Source organism: Coregonus lavaretus (genome assembly GCF_964263955.1).
Source record: "Coregonus lavaretus genome assembly, chromosome: 3".
Taxonomy (NCBI): Eukaryota; Metazoa; Chordata; class Actinopteri; order Salmoniformes; family Salmonidae; genus Coregonus; species Coregonus lavaretus.
Genome location: NC_139990.1, coordinates 50,085,353 through 50,113,024, shown reverse-complemented (window position 1 = coordinate 50,113,024; position 27,672 = coordinate 50,085,353). Strand labels below are relative to the sequence as shown.

At 44.4% G+C, this 27,672-nt stretch overlaps 1 protein-coding gene across 2 annotated transcripts; it reads left to right on the top strand.

The window, feature by feature from the left end:
• Nucleotides 1–196: 196 nt before the first annotated feature.
• Nucleotides 197–27,657, top strand: LOC311124567 (ceramide synthase 2-like). Of its 2 annotated transcripts, XM_084158312.1 has the most exons (11): nt 197–747; nt 10,795–10,968; nt 11,203–11,320; nt 11,735–11,853; nt 16,718–16,775; nt 17,071–17,121; nt 17,366–17,458; nt 22,777–22,905; nt 23,409–23,515; nt 23,691–23,844; nt 24,152–27,657. In XM_084158312.1, the coding sequence occupies exons 2-11, from the start codon at nt 10,796–10,798 to the stop codon at nt 24,281–24,283; spliced, it is 1,134 nt and encodes a 377-aa protein (XP_084014438.1). In that variant the 5' UTR covers nt 197–747; nt 10,795; the 3' UTR covers nt 24,284–27,657. The 2 variants fall into 2 exon arrangements, with proteins under 2 accessions (XP_084014438.1, XP_084014439.1); XM_084158313.1 differs by lacking the exon at nt 197–747 and having other exon boundaries at nt 10,784–10,968.
• The last annotated feature ends 15 nt before the right edge of the window (nt 27,658–27,672 follow it).

Here is a 27,672-nt window from a genome sequence, read left to right as displayed (position 1 = left end):
ATTTGGGGAACCCTGTTTTTTTTTGTCGTTTAAGCACTAATATTTGGTGATGTAAACAGCCTTAATCACGCCATTATCATAGAGAGCAGCGTTAAAGTTTTTATTGGGGGCCGAAACAAAATGCGGATGTGTGTGTGTGAGCGAAGTGCTCTCATGTGCGGAAACGTCATCTGTGACCCTCCCTCACAGTTATTTTGTAGTTCACGCGTAGTCTCACCCCTCTCGCGGTCCGTTCTCCAGATGCTGCAACTCGTCTGATCTACGCCTTTTCCCGGCCAACTACCGTGCTATCCCTCAGAGAGAAAGGATAGGTGGGACACAACGAAAAATAAAGTTGCCTAATTTGTAGTTTAGACCTACCCAGGACAGTCAGAGCGGATATCCATCGACACAGAAAGTATAGAAAACCCCGCCTTTACTCGTCTCGCCATCTCTCAATTTCTCCCACCTACTCTTTCTTTTTCTCTCAATCCTTCTTCCTATTAAAATGGTTTTTGACTGGATGGAAAGATGTGGATAAACGGCGGAAGTGGTCAGGCCGGACCCTAATCTCAAACACCGACCCACCAAGCAGCAAGCAGATTATATTCAACAGCACGGAGCTATACTTTCTCCGGTTGGACTGATTTCCTGCTCAGCGGGCGAATTTTCTGCTCAGCATATAGGAAACCGCCGTCTGTTCTGTGCGCTCTAACCCAAGGTCTCGTACATCGCCTTGGACCTCAGTGAAAAGGGATTGGGACCAAAGTAAGTACCTTTATCTCAATCACATCATGGGGACTGTTATTGTGATAGAAACTGAATAACGGTTTGGTCTGAATATGCACTGTGTTTCTACAATAGCCAGCTCTCTACTCTGTTGTCTGTCCAAGTGTTGAAGATTTTAAACCTAATCCTACCCTTAACCCTAACCCTAACCACACTGCTAACTTTATGCCTAACCCTAGCCTTAAATTACTACCAAGAAGATAGTCAATTTTGACTTTGGCTATGCTAACCTTTCTGTTATCTAGGCATGTAGCCCACAATGAAGCTCGATCACTTCTACACGCGTCATTACGCAAGCCACGTACGTTTATCCTATGATGAGACATCTTAATAGCCAGGCCTATGATAAAGATTATGTCCTCACGTACAGACTATTGCCGCGTTCAGAACAACTGGGAACTCGGAAAAATACGAAGTCAGATCATGACGTCGGTGATCTTCAGGTCGGAAAGTCGGGTTCTAGAAAGAGGCCCGAGTTCCAGAGTTGGAATTCCGAGTTGGAGGATTTTTCCCAGTGTGAGCTCGTTTTTTTCCGAGTTCCCAGTTGTTTTGAACGCACTGAAGTCGGAAGTCGGAGATTTCCGAGTTCCCAGTTGTTTTGAACACGCCATATAACCTATTGTGTTTTGCGCCTTCTGACAAATTGTAAAATAAAAAAGCTTAAAGGTGCAATATGCAGAAATTGCTCAGCCATTTCCTAGTTGCTAAAATTCTAATAGTTCGCCTAATTTCATTTTATGTGACAAAACAAGTGTAGAGAATCATTGTACAATCCAAACCACTGTGAAATATATTTAAAATAACCCAAAATATTGAATTTTCAGCTGTTTGAAGCAGGTGTACAAAACCGAAAGTAAAAGAGGCAAAAACTAAACGTAGGAATGTGAGGCATACCGGAGTGGCATGTAACAATGAATAAGCTAAAATGAATGAGCTTATAGGTCATATTTACTCTTTATAACTTTGAATTTCAACTATATCTTAAACTTTTGACTGTCAGAAATGCATCCTTTAAAAAAAAGAACAGGATCACAGATCACAAACAAACACTGATGAATCAATAGTTGACTGTTAATCATTGAATAGAGTCACATCAAAGATCTGAGTCCTAACTCTCTACCCTCCATCTATCTGTTAGGCTTTACTCCTTCAGTCATTTTTATTTTCTCATTTTACTGCTGTCTTGTCCACCTATCACACAGGGTTACTGATTGACAAGCAGCCTTTGTAATCACATCAGGTAGGGATTTGTATTCTCTCTGAGCAAGCTAAATACAATCAACTACTGCCCTATTATACAAACACACACTCCTCTCCTCCCTCCCTCTCTTCCTCTCTTCCTCCCTCCCCCTCTTCCTCCCTCCCTCTCTTCCTCCCTCCCTCTCTCCCTCTTCCTCCCTCCCTCTCTCCCTCTTCCTCCCTCCCTCTCTCCCTCTTCCTCTCCTCCCTTCCCTCTGTCTCTCCTGCCCTACTATGAACGATTAAATTAATTATCAGTAGAGTATAGGCCAGGGCTCTCCAACCCTATTCCTGGGGAGCTACCCTCCTGTAGGTTTTCGCTCCAACCCCAGTTGTAACTAACCTGATTCAGCTTATCAACCAGGTAAATAGTAGAATCAGGTTCGCTTGATTAGGGTTGGAGTGAAAACCTACAAATCAAATCAAATCAAATTGTATTGGCCACATGCGCCGAATACAACAGGTGCAGACATTACAGTGAAATGCTTACTTACAGCCCTTAACCAACAGTGCATTTATTTTTAATAAAAAAGTAAAATAAAACAACAACAAAAAAGTGTTGAGAAAAAAGAGCAGAAGTAAAATAAAATAACAGTAGGGAGGCTATATATACAGGGGGTACCGGTGCAGAGTCAATGTGCGGGGGCACCGGCTAGTTGAGGTAGTTGAAGTAATATGTACATGTGGGTAGAGTTAAAGTGACTATGCATAAATAATTAACAGAGTAGCAGCAGCGTAAAAAGATGGGGTGGGGGGGCAGTGCAAATAGTCCGGGTAGCCATGATTAGCTGTTCAGGAGTCTTATGGCTTGGGGGTAGAAGCTGTTGAGAAGTCTTTTGGACCTAGACTTTGTACTCCGGTACTGCTTGCCGTGCGGTAGCAGAGAGAACAGTCTATAACTAGGGTGGCTGGAGTCTTTGACAATTTTGAGGGCCTTCCTCTGACACCGTCTGGTATAGAGGTCCTGGATGGCAGGAAGCTTGTCCCCAGTGATGTACTGGGCCGTACGCACTACCCTCTGTAGTGCCTTGCGGTCGGAGGCCAAGCAGTTGCCATACCAGGCGGTGATGCAACCAGTCAGGATGCTCTCGATGGTGCAGCTGTAGAATTTTTTGAGGATCTGAGGACCCATGCCAAATCTTTTCAGTCTCCTGAGGGGGAATGGGCTTTGTCGTGCCCTCTTCACGACTGTCTTGGTGTGTTTGGACCATGATAGTTCGTTGGTGATGTGGACACCAAGGAACTTGAAGCTCTCAACCTGTTCCACTACAGCCCCGTCGATGAGAATGGGGGCGTGCTCAGTCCTCTTTTTTTTCCTGTAGTCCACAATCATCTCCTTTGTCTTGGTCACGTTGAGGGAGAGGTTGTTATCCCGGCACCACACGGCCAGGTCTCTGACCTCCTCCCTATAGGCTGTCTCATCGTTGTCGGTGATCAGGCCTACCACTGTTGTGTCGTCTGCAAACTTAATGATGGTGTTGGAGTCGTGCCTGGCCATGCAGTCATGGGTGAACAGGGAGTACAGGAGGGGACTGAGCACGCACCCCTGAGGGGCCCCCGTGTTGAGGATCAGTGTGGCAGATGTGTTGTTACCTACCCTTACCACCTGAGGGCGGCCCGTCAGGAAGTCCAGGATCCAGTTGCAGAGGAAGGTGTTTAGTCCCAGGATCCTTAGCTTAGTGATGAGCTTTGAGGGCACTATGGTGTTGAATGCTGAGCTGTAGTCAATGAATAGCATTCTCACGTAGGTGTTCCTCTTGTCCAGGTGGGAAAGGGCAGTGTGGAGTGCAATAGAGATTGCATCATCTGTGGATCTGTTGGAGCGGTATGCAAATTGGAGTGGGTCTAGGGTTTCTGGGATAATGGTGTTGATGTGAGCCATGACCAGCCTTTCAAAGCACTTCATGGCTACAGACGTCAGTGCTACGGGTCGGTAGTCATTTAGGCAGGTTATCTTAGTGTCCTTGGGCACGGGGACTATGGTGGTCTGCTTGAAACATGTTGGTATTACAGACCCAGTCAGGGACATGTTGAAAATGTCAGTGAAGACACTTGCCAGTTGGTCAGCACATGCTCGGTGTACACGTCCTGGTAATCCGTCTGGCCCTGCGGCCTTGTGAATGTTGACCTGCTTAAAAGTCTTACTCACATCGGCTACGGAGAGCGTGATCACATAGTCATCCGGAACAGCTGGTGCTCTCATGCATGCTTCAGTGTTGCTTGCCTCAAAGCGAGCATAGAAGTGGTTTAGCTCGTCTGGTAGGCTTGTGTCACTGGGAAGCTCGCGGCTGTGCTTCCCTTTGTAGTCTGTAATAGTTTTCAAGCCCTGCCACATCTGACGAGCGTCAGAGCCGGTGTAGGACGGTAGCTCTCCAGGAACAGGGTTGGAGAGCCCTGGTGTAGGCTAGTTAAGTTAGGTTGAGTATCTGGACATGGAGATACCAGAGGTCCTCTCTGTCCTCAGGGCTGCAGTGCTTGTCAGTCTTTATCTAAGGCTGATAGTTCCAGGAATTGGTTCCTGCATTATCACGATTAATCCCTAGCCTACATACATTCATGGAAATGATATAATGATTAATAAACACTACATAATTTAGGTAGTCTTTATTCATACCTATTAATCAGTGTCTTACTATGACCTGAGCAGCAGTGAAGTGGGTTCTCTGGCCAATCAAATCAAAATGACAGTGAAATAAACTTAAAGAGAAAGGATATAGCTGATGTTGTTGCCTGTACAAGGGTTACTAACCTCTAATAACCACTTATGTAGATACAATGCCCATTTTTTTATTTTTTTATTTCACCTTTATTTAACCAGGTAAGCCAGTTGAGAACAAGTTCTCATTTACAACTGCGACCTGGCAGTTGTAAATGAGCCAAAGGACACATGCACATGTAAATATGAACACGCACGCACACACGGACACACTGTATCTATATAAGGTGTACATTGTGTGTGATTACTCATCCAGTCAGATTCTCCAGTGAGGGAAGAAGAGGGGTGTTCTGGGTACAGCTGAGTTAATACCAACAGATGGATGATGAAATACATGGAGCTGTAGCTGAGTACAATGTTAGAACAGTGTGCTGGCTGTCACTATCTGGCTGTATAGTCATGTACTGTACACTGCAAATGTTTCATACAGCACAGTGTGTACATTTTATGGCATGTCTGTCTGTGTGTGGCACTCTCATTTCAGTAAAGTGCTCTTTTACAGGGTCACAGCAGGGAGTACAGTCCAAACATCCTCTCCCTCTGCTAGTTGGAGAAGGAGAGGGAGACAGAACAGAATATTGCGGTTAAAAATGTCTCAGGCATGACTTGCATTAAAGTGAATTTGCAGTCATAGTTGGTTATATCAGTTTGTGTGACTACAGAGGGTCACGCTCTGTATCTCTAAACCTTGTAATCCGAGGTCATGAAATTCCATTTTTAGTTTGAGATTAACTAAACCAGAATGTGGACTTTAATCTGGTTGTGGATTGTATTACTTTATTGTTTCATTTACACTGACTATAAATCATTTAACCTGACATAATTTAGACCCACTGCTGAACAAAGTCTATCTTGTTCAAGAGATTTTATCTCAGTAGGCCAAATCCTAACTTGAGGTCTGCCTGTCACGCAAACCTCCCATTGACTGGAAGCATGATTTACAACATGAAAGTCTCAGTTATGCACGCTGATCTAAAATTAGAATTAAGGCCACTGAAATTGGATTTAGTTCAGTGTTCTCTCTCTCTCTATATATATATATATATATATATATCGACTCTACTCTACTCTAATACCCTGGTCGTCTCTGTGTGCCAGAGGATGTATGATATGTGTTATGACTCACCATGAATAGATGGTTTCCTCTGATAGACCAACAAGCTCTCTTTCTCTCTCTCTCCCCTCTTTCTCTCTTCTCCCCCCCCTCTCTCTCTCCCCTCTTTCTCTCTCTCTCCCCTCTTTCTCTCTTCTCACCCCTCTCTCTCTCCATGTATGTTTTGAATGTCCCTCAGATCAACCACCAGAGAGGGCAGCTACTAGATGACTGTTCAATTCCATAGGGATGTTATTCACCAGGGAGATGCTAGGGGAATGAGAGCACTAATCTGTGTTCACATTCTCAGACTGGAGTGTACCAGACACTAGCATGGTCTGCCAGGGTCTTCCTCCTTAGAGGTCCTGTAAGGTGAAGTGGAGGATCTCAGAAGTGAGTGAATCAGTGTCAGTGAACTGACTAACTAACTAATGGACTGGTCAGTGATATATCACAGGCCAGGGGTTGAGAAACTCTGTTAGTGTTAGTCTGCTTTGACTACTCACATTCTCCTGTCAGACAGCGCCACAGAGACAGAGGGAGGAAGAGAGAGAGAGCACTTCCACTCTCCCATCCAGCCAGAGAAGGATCCTCCGTCTGATTGGCTCAGCAGAATGGCCAGGGTCCGGTCACATGATCCTGTCAGCCAATAGGAACTGGAGTTGGGCTTCTGTCAGGAAAAGTGCTGTAGCATGCTGGATGAGGCCTCTGGCTGACCTGAACAAGTATTTTTCTTTCAACTGTTGCGAAGGACACACACACACACTGACTCATGAACACTGGTGTTGATTGAAATGTCACCACCATGTTTCTAATGTTTATCTAAATTAAATCTATGATTCCTCCTATGGAGAGATCGCTAGGCCATACGCTGGCATGCTGAAACCTCCAGTTAGGCCTACTCTACTGTTTACTGCAGGTAGGGCTGCTTTACGACCACATGGTGTTGTGACCAGTGGTTATTACACAGAGAAGTGAGTCTGACCTTTATTGTTTCTCTCTGCAGTCTGTGATGTGTTATGATCACCTTTGGACTGCACTGTGGCTCTGTTTTGTAGCAGGGAAGATTCCTGTATCTGTGCTGTTGTGGTTAACTCTGCCTAGAAAACTCACCTATACAAGAATCAACTGCCTAAAGCACAGTAGGACATAGGCATTTCTATTCCTAAAATGTATGTTGCTTTTTAGAATTGGCTGTGAGAGTGAAATTTGGAATTCTTCTAAGGAGTGTGTGGTAGTTCTAAGCAGTGTACTGTTCCCTAGCCTCCTCTCTGCTCTGTGTACGTCTGCTCCTTCCTGTTGTGATCTTCAACAGTATTTTACAGAGTTCCTTTCTACATTTCTGGAATAGCAGGCAATCTGAGAGACGTGCCCTAAAGGCATGGAAAGTACAAGAGTTCAATATCTCTGCTAGTGTGCTCACAGAAGGTCAACAGGGTTCTTCACCTGTCCTGTCCCACCAGGATTCTGCAGCCCCCCCCCCCTGTCCTGTCTGTGTTGTGGAGGTGTTGGTTTCTCAGTGAATACATGGACCCTCCCTCCCTGCCTCTGAGTTCAGCAGGATGATGTTGTATCAGTAATCTCATGATGCTAGCAGGAATGCTATGCTGCAGAGAAGTGTGGACGGGTGAAACAAAAGCATTAATGCTGTCTCAATAGCAGCAGCACCCACCCATGACTCAGTGTCATTAACCTAGCAGTGTTTCTACAACAGGGTGTGCAGGGGTTTGCCAAAACCACATCCTATAGCCCACGTTTGAGAAACTACTTTTGACACATCAACATGTGTCTATATCACCACTTATTGTTTTTAACATTCATTTTTTAATTTTATTTAACCTTTATTTAACTAGGCAAGTCAGTTAAGAACAAATTCTTATTTACAATGACGGCCTATCCCGGCCAAAACCTCCCCTAACCCGGACGATACTGTGCCAATTGTGCACCGCACTATGGGACTCCCGATCACGGCCGGATGTGACACAGCCCGGGATCAAACCAGGGTCTGTAGTGACGCCTCTAGCACTGAGATGCAGTGCCTTAGACCGCTGCGCCACATCATCTGCACTCATCTCAATAGACATGATAGGTGGATGCTTTATAGCAGACGTCCAGGTGTCCTGTCCACTTCTATCAGATCAGTGCTGACAGAGGAGATGAGATGACGAGAGGAAGGCATTTTAGAGTATGGAGATACACCCATGATGCAGGAAAGGAGATGAGGAGGGGAAGACGATTGAGATGCACCCTCTCTGAGTTGTAACAGGAAACGTGTCTGGTGTTGATGAGTAACCTGCTATGATGTGGAAATTACTGAACAATGACAGCGTCTCAGGGGAGAGTGTATGTGAGAAGGGGAGGCTTCTGTAGCCATAACTTAGTGTTGCAACATGTAACTTCATTTACCGTCTTGTTAGTGTGACTGGTGTATGGAGATCCACACCTACATAACCTAAGCTATTCAAAGCTAGCCTAGCGTTAGCTAACATTTTTATTGAAGCTTAAAGGGTCAGTTCTGTATTAGCCGGTAGCTCCTATCCGTTTCATGTTAACCAATATGAAAAGCCCAATATATCTCAGTGTATGCTACTGTTGGGTGTCAGCGGCGCTCCCTTCCCTGGCTGTATATCGGTCTGCATAGTTGAGAGAGCCAGGCCTGCTCTGTGTCTGGGTCTGGGAGTGATGTTAGGCAGGGAGGGAGGCAGGCAGGCAGGGAGAGAGTCCTCGCTCTGCTTCTCAGAGCTTCCGTCAGCTGGGGAGGGAACCTACTCAATGAGGCAAGTCCTGGAGGGATCAGGGAGGGGGAGTGAATAGGGGAGGGGTTTGGGGGCCGAGGAGAATCGGGGGAGTAGGTAGGGTGTCGTCAGAGAGGATTAGGGTAGTGGTTTGGAGAGTGGGTGGGGTTTGAAGAGAGGTGCAGGGTTTAGAGTGTACAGTTTAGGGTGGAGTGGTGATAGGGGGGTGGTGTGTGGGAGGACATTCAGACTCAGCCATGATTCATACTGTCCCCCACCCAACTCCCGCCCCCATCCTACCACACCCAAATCACAGTCAAAGTAAAGCTTCTCTCTACATGTCATCGATGTCTCAAATCAGGAAACCAAGTGTTTGTTTCTTGAACTTCAGGAATGTGACTGAAAAAGTGCCTCAGGCCTTGAAAAAGAAAAAAAGAAACTGATTGAAGGAGATATCATCTTGCAACGTGGTCTTAGATCATTTTGTATTGTTCTGTACGTAAATCCGAGACACATAAAAACATAAATGCAACATGCAACAATTTCAAAGATTTTACTGAGTTAGAGTTCATATAAGGAAATCGGTCAATTGAAATAAATAAATTAGGCCCTAATCTATGGATTTCACATGACTGGGAATACAGATATGCAAAAGGTAGGGGCAGGGCCTCCCGAGTGGCGCAGTGGTCTAAGGCAATGCACTGCATCACAGTGCTTGAGGCGTCACTACAGACCCGGATTTGATCCCAGGCTGTGTCACAACTGGCCGAGACCGGGAGTCCCGTAGGGCGGCGCACACTTGGCCCAGCGTCGTCCTGGTAAGGGGAGGGTTTGGCCGGAGGGGCTTTACTTGGCTCATCGCGCTCTAACGTTCCGGGCGCATGCAGGCTGACATCGGTCGTCAGTTGAACAGTGTTACCACTGACACGTTGGTGCGGCTAGTGGGCGGGTGTTAAGGAGCGCGGTTTACCGGGTCATGTTTCGGAGGATGCATGACTCGACCTTCGCCTCTCCTGAGCCCGTTGGGGAGTTGCAGTGACGAGACAAGATTGTAATTGGGGAGAAAAAGGGGGTGAAAACAAAAAAATTACCCCAAAAAAACGCAGCGCAACGCAACCCAACACTTACCTACCAGTTCATGCGAACGGTGTCCATTTCGGCATCACTCTTCCACCTTTCAAAATGAATTCCAATGTTTATCAGATTTCTGGTCATGAGCAGTCTTTTTCTTGCTTCTTTTTCTCTTTTGGGGTCAAGTTGATTCAGATCCAAGAACCGAGAATGGTGCTTGTTGCTGTCGACATTTTCTGAAAATGTTGTCCTTGCAACCCAAACTGTTTATCTGCAAACAAGTTAGCTAGCTAGTGACTTCCACCCCAGAGCCATGACTAAGTAAAGGTTGTTTGAGTAGGTGGGATTTCACGCGGATTCCATCTTTAATTTGAGCCAGTTTGCTACAGCAGGAAAGTAATCCTACTGCAATGTAGATTATAATGAATTTACATTTTTGTAGGGGTTGATACATTTTTCGTAAGGGAAAATTAAATCTGAAATTTCAAAGTGGAAATTACAAACTTCAGAAGCCTTCTTAAACCGCAAATACACGACAAGTTTTACATTTCCTGCATTGCAGGAAAGTTATACTGCAACAGGGTGATCAAATGAAGATCCTACATCTGTAATTGAATGGGGAAGATTTGCACAATGTCATTACATCTAATTAGTTGGTGCCAATCTTTCCTATTCATTTGGCCTGCAGATTTATCCCAATGCATGTGATGTGGGGTTTACACAACAGATGGTATAGATTAGAATATGGATTTGACTTCAGACGACTGTTGAGGTATGAACATTTCCACTAGACTGATTGGGACGTTTCTTGTTGTTTAACTGCGGTGAGAGAAATGGATAAATAAACATTCATTAATTCAGTTAGTGATTTGAACCCTTTCTTTCCATTCTTCCTGTGTCTGGCTAGGATGAGATCGAGAAGGAATAGACAGACATTGTGACATAAAAGAGACCAGGAAGTAGGCTACACATGGGGGCCAACTGGTCACATCCTTTCATTTACTGGAAATTCAAATAAAACCACAAGGGATTATTAACTCCTTCCTCCCACCCCCCTCAGGCAGTATGCTGCCAGGGGTGTGCTGTGTGTGTGTGTGTGTGGACTGTGTGTGTGTATCTTTACGTGTGTGTATATGTCAGTATATTAACCCTCTTCTCTGCTCTCTCCCAAGTATGGTGTCCAGTCTGAGCGCGTGGTTCTGGAATGAGCGGCTGTGGTTCCCTGAGGGGCTGGGCTGGGCTGACCTGGAGGACAAAGATGGCCGTGTCTACGCCAAGGCCAGAGACCTCTGGGTGGCGCTACCCATCGCCGTAGCCTTCCTCGTAATACGACAGATCTTCGAGAGGTACGTCTGTCCGTCTGTCTGTTTGGCTGGCTGGCTGACTGTCATCCCTCATAAGCTAAATGCTCTGCCTCTTTCACCCGTCTGTCTACATGTGTTTTATACCTCTTCTTTCTACTCTTCTTCTTCCTTTCCTATGCCTCTCCCTCTTCTCCCCCCTCCTCCACGTGCTCCACCCTTTTTCTCCTTCCCTCCCTCCCATCTCATCCCTCTCTCCCCTCCTCTCTGTGTGGGCAGGTTAGTGGCCACTCCCCTGGCTGCTGTCATGGGGGTGAAGGAGAAAGTTAGGCTCACAGTGTCACACAACCCCACACTGGAGTCATTCTACTGTAACACAACCAAGAACCCCACACAGGTAACACAACTAGAAATGACTACACACGCGCACGCAAGCACAGAGACACATGTACGCACGCACACGTTAACACTACACAATTGCTACAGATCTTAATTTGTTCACTTTTGTTGCAAAAAACATTCTGCACAGCAGGAAATACAAACTTGTAGTGTTTTTGAGTTTTAAAAAGGCTTCTAAAGTTTGTCATTTCAGACTTGGTTTGCCCTAACGAAAAATGTATCAACCCCTACACAAATGTCCATCCACCTAATAATTCACATTTCCTGTTGCTGCAGAATAATTTTCCTGCTGTAGCAAACTGACTCAAATTAAGGTCCTACATCTGTATACAGCACCACACAAATCATTATGCTAAACTGGATCCCCTTCTACCCTTCTGTCTCTCTCTCCCGCTCTCCCGCTCTCCTACAGAGTTCTATAGACAGCCTGTGTAAGCAGACAGGTTGTTCAGAGAGACAGGTGCAGAGATGGTTCAGGAGACGCAGGAACCAGGACCGACCCAGTCTACTGAAGAAGTTCAAAGAGGCCAGGTACACACAACACACATATACACACACACACACAAATATCCACATGCATACAGACACCCACACATGAACACACACACACAAAACAAGATAACAAAACAACAGCTTCACAAACAGCTGCTCTAATCAAATCAGCACATGTCTGCGTGTAAAAGCATGAGTCTATTTACAGTATATCTGACACTCATTATATTGCCAGCCTGGTTTTATCAAGGCTGCTCCTACCCCCAGGGCCACACACACATACATACATACACACACACACACACACACACACACACACACACACACACACACACACACACACACACACACACATACACACACTGCCCGCCCCTCGCTCCCTCACCAGTCCCAGGAGACAGTTTGGCCCTATCAGCAGAATCAGTTTATATCCAAGCAGTGTGTGTCATTGTTATAGGACTGAGACAATGACTGTGTTACACTAATACTGAGATCACTACATGAGACAGCGCCCTAAGCCAGAACTACTGACAGACAGCAGCCTCTTATAGAAGACTGGCCTCTCATTCTGTTATGTGTATGGTACATGGTAATGCGCTACTGTTTAATATAGGATCCCAAATCAATTATGCGATTATGCGTCATTCCTTGATAATGTCCAGTAGCCATTGTAGAGCATGATACCTGTATCTGCAGTTCTGTGTCTTAGAATATGTAGATAACAAGTGTAGATAACAACCTGTAGTTAATATCACAATCACTAGTGTAGATAACAACCTGTAGTTAATATCACAATCACTAGTGTAGATAACAACCTGTAGTTAATATCACAATCACTAGTGTAGATAACAACCTGTAGTTAATATCACAATCACTAGTGTAGATAACAACCTGTAGTTAATATCACAATCACTAGTGTAGATAACAACCTGTAGTTAATATCACAATCACTAGTGTAGATAACAACCTGTAGTTAATATCACAATCACTAGTGTAGATAACAACCTGTAGTTAATATCACAATCACTAGTGTAGATAACAACCTGTAGTTAATATCACAATCACTAGTGTAGATAACAACCTGTAGTTAATATCACAATCACTAGTGTAGATAACAACCTGTAGTTAATATCACAATCACTAGTGTAGATAACAACCTGTAGTTAATATCACAATCACTAGTGGCAACATCATATCATCATGTCATTATCATCATCATTACATCTAAAATTCACACAGATGATTCTCATGAGATTATGGATGTGATTTGTATTGAGACGGTATTCTCTGTGTGTACCCCAAGAGTTCAGTCTGTGTGTGTGTGTGTGTGTGCGTGTGCGTGCGTGCGTGTATTGTTAGTTGTTAATGGTGTGTATCACTGTGTGTGTATTGCGACATCCCTGTCCTGAATCAATCTAGTGTTTATCTTCACACAACAGCCTCACTGTCCCTCTCTCTCTCTTTGTCTCTCTGTCTCTCTCTTTCTCACACTGCGGTATCCTACTCTCTCTCAGCCTTCTATCTCCTTCCACTTCATCTCTCTCTCCCTTATTCCCCTGCTGAGTGTATTATTTCTCTTTATCTCTTCCTTTCTTTCACCTCCTCATCCTCCTATATCTGTAGTCAGCTGGTTGTTGTTGTACAGTACTGGAGGTCTATATCTGTAGTCAGCAGGTTGTTGTGTTGTACAGTACTGGAGGTCTCTCTCTGTAGTCAGCAGGTTGTTGTGTTGTACAGTACTGGAGGTCTCTATCTGTAGTCAGCAGGTTGTTGTGTTGTATAGTACTGGAGGTCTCTATCTGTAGTCAGCAGGTTGTTGTGTTGTACAGTACTGGAGGTCTCTATCTGTAGTCAGCAGGTTGTTGTGTTGTACAGTACTGGAGGTCTCTATCTGTAGTCAGCAGGTTGTTGTGTTGGACAGTACTGGAGGTCTATATCTGTAGTCAGCTGGTTGTTGTTGTACAGTACTGGAGGTCTCTATCTGTAGTCAGCAGGTGGTTGTGTTGGACAGTACTGGAGGTCTATATCTGTAGTCAGCTGGTTGTTGTTGTACAGTACTGGAGGTCTCTATCTGTAGTCAGCAGGTTGTTGTGTTGTACAGTACTGGAGGTCTCTATCTGTAGTCAGCAGGTTGTTGTGTTGTATAGTACTGGAGGTCTATATCTGTAGTCAGCAGGTTGTTGTGTTGTACAGTACTGGAGGTCTCTATCTGTAGTCAGCAGGTTGTTGTGTTGTATAGTACTGGAGGTCTCTCTCTGTAGTCAGCAGGTTGTTGTGTTGTACAGTACTGGAGGTCTCGCTCTGTATTCAGGAGGTTGTTGTTGTACAGTACTGGAGGTCTCTATCTGTAGTCAGCAGGTTGTTGTGTTGTACAGTACTGGAGGTCTCTATCTGTAGTCAGCAGGTTGTTGTGTTGTACAGTACTGGAGGTCTCTATTTGTAGTCAGCAGGTTGTTGTTGTACAGTACCGGAGGTCTCTATTTGTAGTCAGCAGGTTGTTGTTGTACAGTACCGGAGGTCTCTATTTGTAGTCAGCAGGTTGTTGTTGTACAGTACCGGAGGTCTCTATTTGTAGTCAGCAGGTTGTTGTGTTGTACAGTACTGGAGGTCTCTATCTGTAGTCAGCAGGTTGTTGTGTTGTACATTACTGGAGGTCTCGCTCTGTATTCAGGAGGATGTTGTTGTATAGTACTGGAGGTCTCTCTCTGTAGTCAGCAGGTTGTTGTTGTGTTGTACAGTACTGGAGGTCTCGCTCTGTATTCAGGAGGTTGTTGTTGTACAGTACTGGAGGTCTCTCTCTGTAGTCAGCAGGTTGTTGTGTTGTACAGTACTGGAGGTCTCTCTCTGTAGTCAGCAGGTTGTTGTGTTGTACAGTACTGGAGGTCTCTATCTGTAGTCAGCAGGTTGTTGTGTTGTACAGTACTGGAGGTCTCTATCTGTAGTCTGCAGGTTGTTGTGTTGTATAGTACTGGAGGTCTATATCTGTAGTCAGCAGGTTGTTGTGTTGTACAGTACTGGAGGTCTCTCTCTGTAGTCAGCAGGTTGTTGTGTTGTACAGTACTGGAGGTCTCTCTCTGTAGTCAGCAGGTTGTTGTGTTGTACAGTACTGGAGGTCTCTATCTGTAGTCAGCAGGTTGTTGTGTTGTACAGTACTGGAGGTCTCTATCTGTAGTCAGCAGGTTGTTGTTGGACAGTACTGGAGGTCTATATCTGTAGTCAGCAGATTGTTGTGTTGTACAGTACTGGAGGTCTCTATCTGTAGTCAGCAGGTTGTTGTTGTACAGTACTGGAGGTCTCTATCTGTAGTCAGCAGGTTGTTGTGTTGTACAGTACTGGAGGTCTCTATCTGTAGTCAGCAGGTTGTTGTGTTGTACAGTACTGGAGGTCTCTATCTGTAGTCAGCAGGTTGTTGTGTTGTACAGTACTGGAGGTCTCTCTCTGTAGTCAGCAGGTTGTTGTGTTGTACAGTACTGGAGGTCTCTATCTGTAGTCAGCAGGTTGTTGTGTTGTACAGTACTGGAGGTCTCTATCTGTAGTCAGCAGGTTGTTGTGTTGTATAGTACTGGAGGTCTCTATCTGTAGTCAGGAGGATGTTGTTGTACAGTACTGGAGGTATCTCTCTGTAGTCAGCAGGTTGTTGTTGTACAGTACTGGAGGTCTCGCTCTGTATTCAGGAGGTTGTTGTTGTATAGTACTGGAGGTATCTCTCTGTAGTCAGCAGGTTGTTGTTGTACAGTACTGGAGGTCTCTCTCTGTAGTCAGCTGGTTGTTGTTGGACAGTACTGGAGGTCTCTCTCTGTAGTCAGCAGGTTGTTGTGTTGTACAGTACTGGAGGTCTCTATCTGTAGTCAGCAGGTTGTTGTTGTATAGTACTGGAGGTCTCTATCTGTAGTCAGCAGGTTGTTGTTGTACAGTACTGGAGGTCTCTCTCTGTAGTCAGCAGGTTGTTGTGTTATACAGTACTGGAGGTCTCTATCTGTAGTCAGCAGGTTGTTGTGTTGTACAGTACTGGAGGTCTCTCTCTGTAGTCAGCAGGTTGTTGTGTTATACAGTACTGGAGGTCTCTCTCTGTAGTCAGCAGGTTGTTGTGTTATACAGTACTGGAGGTCTATATCTGTAGTCAGCAGATTGTTGTTGTATAGTACTGGAGGTCTCTCTCTGTAGTCAGCAGGTTGTTGTTGTACAGTACTGGAGGTCTCTCTCTGTAGTCAGCAGGTTGTTGTGTTATACAGTACTGGAGGTCTCTATCTGTAGTCAGCAGGTTGTTGTGTTATACAGTACTGGAGGTCTCTCTGTATTCAGCAGGTTGTTGTGTTGTACAGTACTGGAGGTCTCTATCTGTAGTCAGCAGGTTGTTGTGTTGTACAGTACTGGAGGTCTCTCTCTGTAGTCAGCAGGTTGTTGTGTTATACAGTACTGGAGGTCTCTCTGTATTCAGCAGGTTGTTGTGTTGTACAGTACTGGAGGTCTCTCTCTGTGTGACAGAACTGGGAGGCTACTGTATGACTGTTCCCATTGTGTGCTGGGAAGTTGGCACGGGACTGTTCTACAGTAGCCGTGTGTGTTTATATGTGTGTCCTGATTTGACATTCTCAGCATAGGAGATGAGATTGGTCTGCGCATCAGGGCCTGCACGATACCAGCTTATACTTCCCCTACTTTCAAGCAAAGTGTGTGTGGTGTCTTCACCCTACCCTAGTAGAATGCGTATATCTCCCTGTGTGCATGTATGTATGTTCTGTTTACTGTACATATAGCATAACGTGTGTGTGTGTGTGTGTGTTGTCCAATGATTTCCCCCTACAGTTTAGCAGAATGTGTGTATGTGCATGTTATCTTTACTGTACATATAGCATAAAGTCTGTGCGTGTGTTGTCCAATGATTTTGTGTGTTCTCTTGCAGTTGGAGATTCACCTTTTACCTTTTTGCTTTCATTGCTGGCCTGGCTGCCCTCGTCGACGTGAGTACTGCTGTTTCACCTTTGACCTTTAAATTAAAGTGTAACAGGATACTAAGATAGAATAGAAGCCTTGTGAACAGCAGTGCTGGTTATATCAGGGACAACTGAGTATAAAATGTAATGTTTTTATAACATGATTAATAAAGAACTTACGAATGACACCGGAAGAGAATTATAAAGCCAAATTAATATATAGAGTGAAAATGATTTATCACTTCTTCTGTTTCAATGCTGTATTTCTCTGTGACTGAAATTAGAACTGTCCAATTTATGTATGCCTCTCTCTTTCTCTCAGAAACCCTGGCTGTATGACTTTAAGGAGATGTGGCAGGGCTTCCCTATTCTGGTATGTCCCTCTGGTTATTGATGAGTGGTAACTAATACATTGTAACATAGGAAAGTCATTGGAAGGCATAAATCATAATCAATCATATCATGTTATGTCCAGTGTTTGACTGTGTTCAGACAGCATATTATGGAAGTGTCAATGTATGTTATTGATATTATCTTGCTCTTTCTCTCTCTCTCCCCCCTATTTTCTCCCCATCCCATCTCTCTCTCCATCCCTCCATCTCTCATCTCTCCCCCAGACTCTCCTGCCGTCTCAGTATTGGTACTATATGATAGAGCTGGGTTTCTACGGCTCTCTAATCTTTAGTGTGGCGTCAGATGTCAAACGGAAAGTAAGTGTGCACCATGCCTGCTCTATAAAACACACTATGCTTGTAACAATCAAGTATACAGTATACAAATGAACCACTAAAAATGGTGGTACAGAATCCCTTTACTTACAGTCCTATTCACTTTAAGAGTCAGTCAATTACAGCACGCAGATCATCCAAATATTCTTCCATACAGGGGGAGTAGAGTTTACAATATCAGGGATAGTGGTTAACCAAGCCTGCACACTCTGTTAGCTACAAGTGATTCATTGAAAGCAGTAAGCAAGTCTTTCCGATCACTTTCCTGCTGTTGGCATGGTGTTGACTTTGTGCTGACGACCAGGGGTTACTGTCATGGCACTGATGACAGTGTCAGTGTGTATAGGGACAGGGGGCAGGGGGCTACTGCAGGAGGTGGACATTAGACTGATATGACGTGTTTGTGTGTGTGGAGCCGGAGGTTTAAAGGGGAGTTTGTCAGTGGACTCTGCTCCACTAGGGCAGGTCAGTACAGACAGCATGTACAGTACCAGTCAAAAGTTTGGACACACCTACTCATTCAAAGGTTTTTATTTTTACTATTTTCTACATTGTAGAATAATAGTGAAGACATCAAAACTATGAAATAACACATATGGAATCATGTAGTAACCAAAAAAGTGTTAAACAAATCAGAATATTGTGATGAGGTGGTGTTGAAGCAACGACCAGGATGGTGGTGTTACCTTGGGAGAGGGGAAGATCAGTTAGAAAATCCACACTTAGGTGAGACCATGGTCGTTGTGGAACTGGTAAAGGTTGTAACTTACCAGCTGGGAGGTGCCTGAAATGCGATCTCCCTCCATCTCCACACCTGAGGTGGAAATGTGGTATCCAAGGAAGGAGACGGACTGCTGGAAAAACATACACTTCTCTGCCTTAGCATAAAGGTAATTTTCCAACAGTCGGGCCAGCACCTTGCGAACCAGGGATACATGCTCGGCACGCGTAGCGGAATACACCATGATGTCATCGATGAAACACCTCGTTCACAAAGGACTGGAAAACTGAAGGAGCATTCATCAAACCATAGGGCATCACCAGGTATTCATAATGCCCCGTGGTTGTGCTGAATGCTGTCTTCCACTCATCTCCTTCTCGGATACGTACCAGGTTGTACGCACTCCTGAGATCTAATTTGGTAAAGAAGCGCGCCCCATGCATTGATTCAATCACTGAAGGAATGAGGGGGAGAGGATAACTAAATCTTATCGTCTCCCTGTTCAGTGGTCGATAATCAATGCACGGGCGCAGACCTCCGTCCTTCTTCTTCACAAAGAAGAAACTCGAGGAGGCGGTTGAAGTGGAGGGACGTATATATCCCTGGCGCAGGGACTCGTGACATATATCTCCATAGCCACCGTTTCAGCCTGTGACGGGGTATATATGACTCCTGGGAGGTACAGCGTCTACCCGGAGGTTTATCGCGCAATCCCCCGCCCGATGAGGTCATAACTTAGTCGCCTGCGTTTTAGAGAACGCTTGCGCCAGATCGAGGTAGTCAGGGGGAATGTGCACGGTGGAGGTACTGTCTGGACTTTCCACCGTAGTTGCACCAACGGCAACACCTAGACACCTATCCTGACACTCTCGCGACCACCCCGTGAGAACCCTCTGCGGCCATGAGAAGGTGGGGTTGTGGAGTGCTAGCCAAGGGATACCTAATACCACAGGGAAAGCAGGAGACTCAATGATGGAAAAAGTAACCTGCTCACAATTAGTCTCCTCGGTAATCATGGTGACTGGTGCAGTAAATTCCTTAACCAACCCGGACCCTAATGGTCGACTATCAAGTGCTCTGATTGGGCGTGGAATGGATAGGGGAATCAATGGAATGCCTATACGGTGTGCGAATGCCCTGTCCATAAAGTTCCCAGCTGTGCCTGAATCGACTAGCGCCTTACACTGGGGAACTACCATGTGCTCAGGAAAGGAGATGTGTATTTTACAGTGCGCAGCAGAGGGCTCTGAACGAGTGTGGGTGTTCGATACCTGGGGTGATGCGAGAGTGCCCTGCCTGCCACCTCCAAACCCAGAAGAGCATTGACGAAAACGTGTGGTGAAATGTCCCTTCGCGCCACCAGTGTGGCATTGGCGCTGTCGTCCTCCGCTCTCTCGGCTAGCGGTTCCACCAATCTCCATCCATTCTGGATCCGAGTCGGCCGGGATGGAAACGGGCAGACCTCCTCCAGGACGTCCTCTGGTTGCCAGCAGGTTGTCCAAACGAATGGCCATGTCCACCAGTTGCGAGAAGGACATGGTGTCACGGCAGGCTAGCTCCCGTCAGACGACCTCTCGCAGATGACACCAGAAATGGTCGATCAGGGCCCGCTAGTTCCACCCGGACCCAGCTACCAGAGTTCAAAACTCCAATGCGAAGTCCTGCGCAGTCCTCGTCCCCTGCCTCAGGTGGACCAGCCACTCGTCCACCTCTCGACCCTCGGGCGGGTGATCGAAGACCGCCCGGAAGAGGCGCGCGAACTCCCCGTAGTTCTCCAACGCGGCTCCTCCTTCGTTCCACACCGCATTGGCCCACTCCAAGGCTTTCCCCGAGAGGCAGGAGACGAGGGCGGACACCCTCTCCCGCTCTGATGGGACCGGCCGGATGCTGGAGAAGTAGAGCTCCAGTTGGAGAAGGAATCCTTCGGCACAGCGCCGCTGTCCCGTCGAACTCCCATGGTCGGGATATCTGGATCCCTCCGGGTGCTGGGGTGTAGGTGGCGGGATCCGGTTGGCCAGCTGGTCTCGACGGATCGGGCTTTCTCCTCTCCAGGCGTTGGACGACCTGAAGAACCCGATCCATCGCTTCACCCAAGCTGGCTAGCATAGTTGAATGCTCCTGGACCTGTTCCACAACTCCAGGCATGCGCGTCTCTCCCGCTGACTCCATATCGGGTGGGTGATTCTGTGGTGAGGTGGTGTTGAAGGAGTCAGGCGCAGGAGGGTAAATCACATCCTCCACAAGGAGAGCCAGTTTCATCATAGCGCATGATGGTTGTTGCGACTGCACTTGAAGAAACTTTAAAAGTTATTGAAATGTTCCAGATTGACTGACCTTCATGTCTTAAAGTAATGATGGACTGTCGTTTCTCTTTGCTTATTTGAGCTGTTCTTGCCATAATATGGACTTGGTCTTTTACCAAATAGGGCTATCTTCTGTATACCCCCCCTACCTTGTCACAACACTACTGATTGGCTCAAATGCATTAAGAAGAAAATAAATTCCACAAATTAACTTTTAAGAAGGCACACCTGTTAATTGAAATGCATTTCAGGTGACTACCTCATGAAGCTGGTTGAGAGAATGCCAAGTGTGCAAAGCTGTCATCAAGGCAAAGGGTGGCTATTTGAAGAATTTCAAATATAAAATATATTTTGATTCGTTTGACACTTCTTTGGTTACTACAGTGAGGGAAAAAAGTATTTGATCCCATGCTGATTTTGTACGTTTGCCCACTGACAAAGAAATGATCAGTCTATAATTTTAATGGTAGGTTTATTTCAACAGTGAGAGACAGAATAACAACAAAAAAATCCAGAAAAACTCATGTCAAAAATGTTATAAATTGATTTGCATTTTAATGAGGGAAATAAGTATTTGACCCCCTCTCAATCAGAAAGATTTCTGGCTCCCAGGTGTCTTTTATACAGGTAATGAGCTGAGATTAGGAGCACACTCTTAAAGGGAGTGCTCCTAATCTCAGTTTGTTACCTGTATAAAAGACACCTGTCCACAGAAGCAATCAATCAATCAGATTCCAAATTCTCCACCATGGCCAAGACCAGGGACAAGATTGTAGACCTACACAAGGCTGGAATGGGCTACAAGACCATCGCCAAGCAGCTTGGTGAGAAGGTGACAACAGTTGGTGCGATTATTTGCAAATGGAAGAAACACAAAATAACTGTCAATCTCCCTCGGCCTGGGGCTCCATGCAAGATCTCACCTCGTGGAGTTGCAATGATCATGAGAACGGTGAGGAATCAGCCCAGAACTACACGGGAGGATCTTGTCAATGATCTCAAGGCAGCTGGGACCATAGTCACCAAGAAAACAATTGGTAACACACTACGCCGTGAAGGACAGAAATCCTGCAGCGCCCGCAAGGTCCCCCTGCTCAAGAAAGCACATATACAGGCCCGTCTGAAGTTTGCCAATGAACATCTGAATGATTCAGAGGAGAACTGGGTGAAAGTGTTGTGGTCAGATGAGACCAAAATCGAGCTCTTTGGCATCAACTCAACTCGCCGTGTTTGGAGGAGGAGGAATGCTGCCTATGACCCCAAGAACACCATCCCCACCGTCAAACATGGAGGTGGAAAGATTATGCTTTGGGGGTGTTTTTCTGCTAAGGGGACAGGACAACTTCACCGCATCAAAGGGATGATGGACGGGGCCATGTACCGTCAAATCTTGGGTGAGAACCTCCTTCCCTCAGCCAGGGCATTGAAAATGGGTCGTGGATGGGTATTTCAGCATGACAATGACCCAAAACACACGGCCAAGGCAACAAAGGAGTGGCTCAAGAAGAAGCACATTAAGGTCCTGGAGTGGCCTAGCCAGTCTCCAGACCTTAATCCCATAGAAAATCTGTGGAGGGAGCTGAAGGTTCGAGTTGCCAAACGTCAGCCTCGAAACCTTAATGACTTGGAGAAGATCTGCAAAGAGGAGTGGGACAAAATCCCTCCTGAGATGTGTGCAAACCTGGTGGCCAACTACAAGAAACGTCTGACCTCTGTGATTGCCAACAAGGGTTTTGCCACCAAGTACTAAGTAATGTTTTGCAGAGGGGTCAAATACTTATTTTTCTACAAATCAATTTATAACATTTTTGACATGCGTTTTTCTGGATTTTTGTTTTGTTATTCTGTCTCTCACTGTTCAAATAAACATACGATTACAATTATAGACTGATCATGTCTTTGTCAGTGGGCAAACGTACAAAATCAGCAGGGGATCAAATACTTTTTTCCCTCACTGTACATGATTCCATATGTGTTATTTCACAGTTTTGATGTCTTCACTATTATTCTACAATGTACAAAATTGTACAAATAAAGAAAAACCCTTGAATGAGTAGGTGTGTCCAAACTTTTGGCTGTTAGCCCCTCTGCCATGATTTACTATAGTGTATGTGTGCGTGTATGTGTGTGTGCGCACGTGCATGCGTGCAGTTGTGTGTGTGTGTGTGTGTGAAGGAACAGAATGTTATCATGTTATCAAGGTAACAAAACACAACCTCTAACCTCCTCTCTCTCTCTTTCCTTCCATCTTTCTCTCCCTCCCTTTCTCTCTGTAGGACTTTAAGGAGCAGATGGTTCACCATATGGCCACCATCTTCCTCATCAGTTTCTCCTGGTGTGTCAACTACATCAGAGCGGGCACGCTCATCATGCTGCTGCACGACTCCTCCGACTATTTACTGGAGGTACAACCAATTACAGCGGAGCTGGGTCACCGACATAACATGATAATAATATCACTGCCATGATATGATAATAATATGGTGATTTAGTAGTTGCTGTTATCAAAAACAACTTACAGTTATCACATGTAGTTTGTATGTGGGGCCCACAGGGGAATCACCCACAAGGAAATCCCATTTTATTTGATAAACCAAGAAGTGTGGTCCTCTGTAGCTCAGCTGGTAGAGCACGGCGCTTGTAACGCCAAGGTAGTGGGTTCGATCCCCGGGACCACCCATACACAAAAATGTATGCACGCATGACTCTAAGTCGCTTTGGATAAAAGCGTCTGCTAAATGGCATATTATTATTATTATTATTATAAGTGGACAAAGTACTGCTGATATTGGAGAAGAGGAGATATGGAAAGATTTAGTACTGTCACCTGGTGGAAAAGATATGACATTACAACTATTCTAACAACAACCTTTCTCTATCTCTCTCTCCCCCTCTATCTCTCTGACAGTCTGCTAAGATATTCATCTATGCTGGATGGAGAAACACCAGTAACTACGTCTTCTTCCTCTTCGCTACCGTCTTCATCTTCACTAGACTCTATATCTTCCCCTTCTAGTGAGAAAACACCTGCACACTCCCACCACACACCAATGATCTAAATCTCTCACACCAATTCTGATTAGCATCATAAATGTCTGTTAATTGTCTGTTAGTTGTTACTGATGTTATCCTCTCTTTTTGCCCCCCCCACCCCCACCCCCACCCCCACCCCTCTCTCTCTCTCTCTCAGCATCATTTATGCTACGTACGTTTATCCATTGACTATGTACTCTCCATTCTTTGGATACTACTTCCTGAATGTCCTTATGATGGTGCTGCAGTGTCTACATATCTTCTGGGCCATCCTCATTCTGCGTATGGCCGTCCGCTTCCTGAGCAGCGATGTATGTACACACACATCCTGACAACACTGCACACACAACCCAGTGTATCTTTGTTTGTCTTGTATGTGAGAGAGAAGTGAATATGTGGGAAACAGATGTAGAGACCTAGAGAGACTGGGAGAGGAGGGGTGGGTGGAGGAGAGAGAAAGTTTATTTAGAAATCACAAATTGATATGTGTTGGAAAGCCCAGCTGATAAAGAGCAGAAGTCTCGTTTGGGTCCAGTTTGGGGAAAGGAAAAGTAATGTCTCTGGACAGATGACCTATTTCTAAACACACCTCTCTTTCCCTCCTTCCTTTTGCTTCAGGAAAAGGTAGAGGACGAGAGGAGCGATAAAGAAGAGACGGACGAGTCAGGGGAGGAAGAGGAGGAGGTGAAGAAGAAAGGCGCTGTGCAGAACGGTGACGCCACTCACAACAACCACCGCAAGACAGAGTAATGAAAATGTGTGCGAGGAAGTAAGAGTGGGAAGAATTCACATCCCTCACTCAGCAGAGGGGGAGAGATGGAGTGAAGGGAAAATGGATGAGGGAGAGGGTGGTAGGGAAAATGGATGAGGGAGAGGGTGGTAGGGAAAATGGATGAGGGAGAAGGAAAGGTATTCCTAAAGCCTGAGAACTCTATGTAGACCTGTACCTGTGGCTACACTACACTACATTATAAACACTCAATCACACACATGCACTCACACACAATTTTGGATATACTACATTAACTGGCATGGACCTGTTGTTATAGTCCATTAACACACACACACACGGGTCATTCTCACGAAACTGTAAAAAAAAAAAAAAAAAACATTCTCAAGTGTCATTTTTCAGGAAATGTCCTCTTGAATCACGGAGATTAGGATCTGTACTTATCTATTTCATAATTATTGTTTTTTAAATCAGATATTATGCATTTTAACGACATTTTCACAAAATTGTCATTACCGTAAGTTTTTTAAGTAAAAAAAAAAAGGTAATAAATCAATATTTATAATATTTTTTTACATTGCTCCCCTAATGAAAAGGCCTGAGTTAAACAAACAAAACACTGAAAATAAAAATATTTTAAATGAAAATATAAAATTACTATAAAATTAAATCAGACTTTTTCCCAATTTGAGTTCTTTAGCTGTTTTGGTAATGAGAAGGCCAAGTGGGGTAAAGGGGGTGTTTGAGAACAAGAACCTCATTCTGAAGGTATATAAGCGAATACATTTACTTAACTTGTGCTCATCTAAGGACTACTCCTCTAGATGATGCATCATGGGTAAATAAAACTTTCTTTAAAAACTGAGTTTTACAGGAACTTGAAAACGTTTTATGGTAATGAGACATGTCCACAGACACTGTACGTAATAAATATTATAGTTTAATGTAAACTTCAACTAGTATATGATTTATGAACAAACTACAGCAACATATTTTGTTTTATTCAAATAAGTTAGATTTTTATAAAGATGTATTTTTATAAAATGACCCGAGAATTGAATCCGGATGCATTTTCCCTAAACAGATGCTTCATGGTTTTGTAACTCAATTTGCTACAGACATTTTAAAACTGGTTTCATGAGAATCACCCACAACCACACACACACACACTAATAACTCGGCTAAGGAATAGCATTGGGAACGTCACAGTGTGATTTCAGTTCCTCGGATGGTTGGCCCTCTAAAATAATGTTAAAAAGGATGTGAAAGGAAGAGAGGACAGAGTGATGAGAATGAAAGGAAGGAGAGAAGGAAGAGGAGAAAGAGAGAGTGTGATGCTGCTTCTACTATAGCGCTTCTTACTGTGCACACTGCCTTACAGCCAGACTATGGGTGCGTTTACCTTATTTTATTTTTCAGTTACCTTGTTGTTGCTCAATCTGCGATAAGCATGTTTTGTCCAATACTCCAGTTGCCACGAAAGACAGACTTTAGAAAAGAGACACGACGAGATTTAACCTGACACACAAAAACACAATCATGTGAATGTGTCCTTGTGTGAGTGTTGATTTGGAGCACCAGGCAGGGAGCTGACGTTCAAATTCGGCGGCCCTGGTTTTTATGATTCTATGCAATTATGTTTTTTCTGCTGTAGTGCATCTTAATGGGATGCCTTCAACGTTGTTTGTGACACCTCTAAGCTTGTAAAACCCATTCAGTAAGATTGTGAGGGAGTCGGGTTGTGTCCCTCACTAGTAGCATGGGTTTAAATACTGCACTGTATGGACCTTGATTTGAGGGCCTGTTTATAAACTGCTTAATTGAATGGTTAATGAACAATGTAATGTGTATAACTGGTTAATAAACTATGTAATCATGTTTATAAGCAGCTTATAAGCAGACTTTCAAATTAAGTGTTAAATCGTTTTTTTGGTATATTAAGATTCTGCAGATTTTTAATGATGCTTTCCTTCCTTTGCTGATGTCATCATCATGTGCCAATGGTAACTTTCTGTCTGTAGACACTCTCCGTTGACATTGGAGAGGAAAATACTTTTTATCAAACCATTTTTATAATGTTTTCGCTCTGTATGTGTGTGAATAATTCAGTATATCTTCTGAATGTCATTGACATCTTACCAGGGTCACACAGGCAGAACTTTATTTTCAGTATATTTCAATAGTTTTTGCTATATTATTTTTTGCCCTTTGTACATTAAAGGTAAAAAAAAACAGTCCAGCCAGTCAGGATCCCAAATAGAATAATTCTGATTTTTGAAAAGCAATATTTGAACTGTTTTCCAGTTAAGACCAGTATGGACCAGTTGTGGTTTCATTCCAGTTTCATTCCACCTTGGTATGACGCATGTCATGGAATAGAGATGCATTCAACTCCGCTAAAGTTTATGAATCTCCCAACTCTGAGTGCTCACCAACAACCCAGTTCACCAAGAATGTACCACAACAGGAGCTAACTGTTCTATTCTATTGAAAATAAAAGTAATTGTGTGCTCTTTCTTCCAACAATGATATTGTAATGATGAACGTTTTCTGCAAATGTTTGCAGAGTTGAACGCCAGTCTGATTTGGTCCAGTCCAATCTGGTTCTGGGCACTATGATCCAGTAGAATCCTGACCCACACTGATGATGTCATGAATCATGATGGATATTCATTGGGGCCCTGGGTTGGTCAGTCAGAACAGGACATTTATTCTCAGGAGACTGGAAAGGGCCATTGTAATTTAGGCCTTATTTAGGGCAGATTGCCCCGGATTAGATTATCCTGGGTGTGTGATAGGTGTTTTTCTGTTATTGTAGAGTGATTTGAGGTATGATTCCTATGAGAAACAGGTTTACAGTCATGTTTCATGTTTGACATCATTGTTTCAGATAAGTTTGGATTTTTCTTGAGTTTGGATTTTATTTTAGCAACTCAATTGCTCAGTAAGCAAATGTATGATACATGGAACAATGGAAGTGTTGTATTTTTATCATTATATATTTTCAATTGTTGTTATATGTTAAGTGCCTTATCTGTAATGTATGTACCCTCTCTCACCTTTCTACCTTCTTCAGCTCCTCTTATCCTCATTTGTCCTTTCTCCCTCTTTCTTTTCCTTCTTGTTGTCCAATATGTCACCCACTCCTTCTACTCTCCCCTTCCACTCATCATCTCCTCCTCCCTCACTCTGAAAGAGATCCTCCCCTCACAGCCTTTCACATCCCCATTCTAACCCTCGTTCATTTGTACTAACCTTGACCAACCTTCCTCTCTTCCCCCGTCGCTTTGGAAAAACAACAGTCACGTAATTACAGTGTTATTTTTTTGTGTATTATGATGCTTAAGTATTATCATTAATAATAAAAACAACGATCATGAATCACAATGCCAAACCTGTCTACTCCAAT

Bases quoted from the DNA above. Each gene is read 5' to 3' on its own strand.
- LOC311124567 (XM_084158312.1), top strand. From the start codon at position 10,796: ATGGTGTCCAGTCTGAGCGCGTGGTTCTGGAATGAGCGGCTGTGGTTC. The intron at 10,969-11,202 runs GTACGTCTGTCC...CTGTGTGGGCAG, and splicing joins ATACGACAGATCTTCGAGAG to GTTAGTGGCCACTCCCCTGG. The intron at 17,122-17,365 runs GTATGTCCCTCT...TCTCTCCCCCAG, and splicing joins GGCAGGGCTTCCCTATTCTG to ACTCTCCTGCCGTCTCAGTA.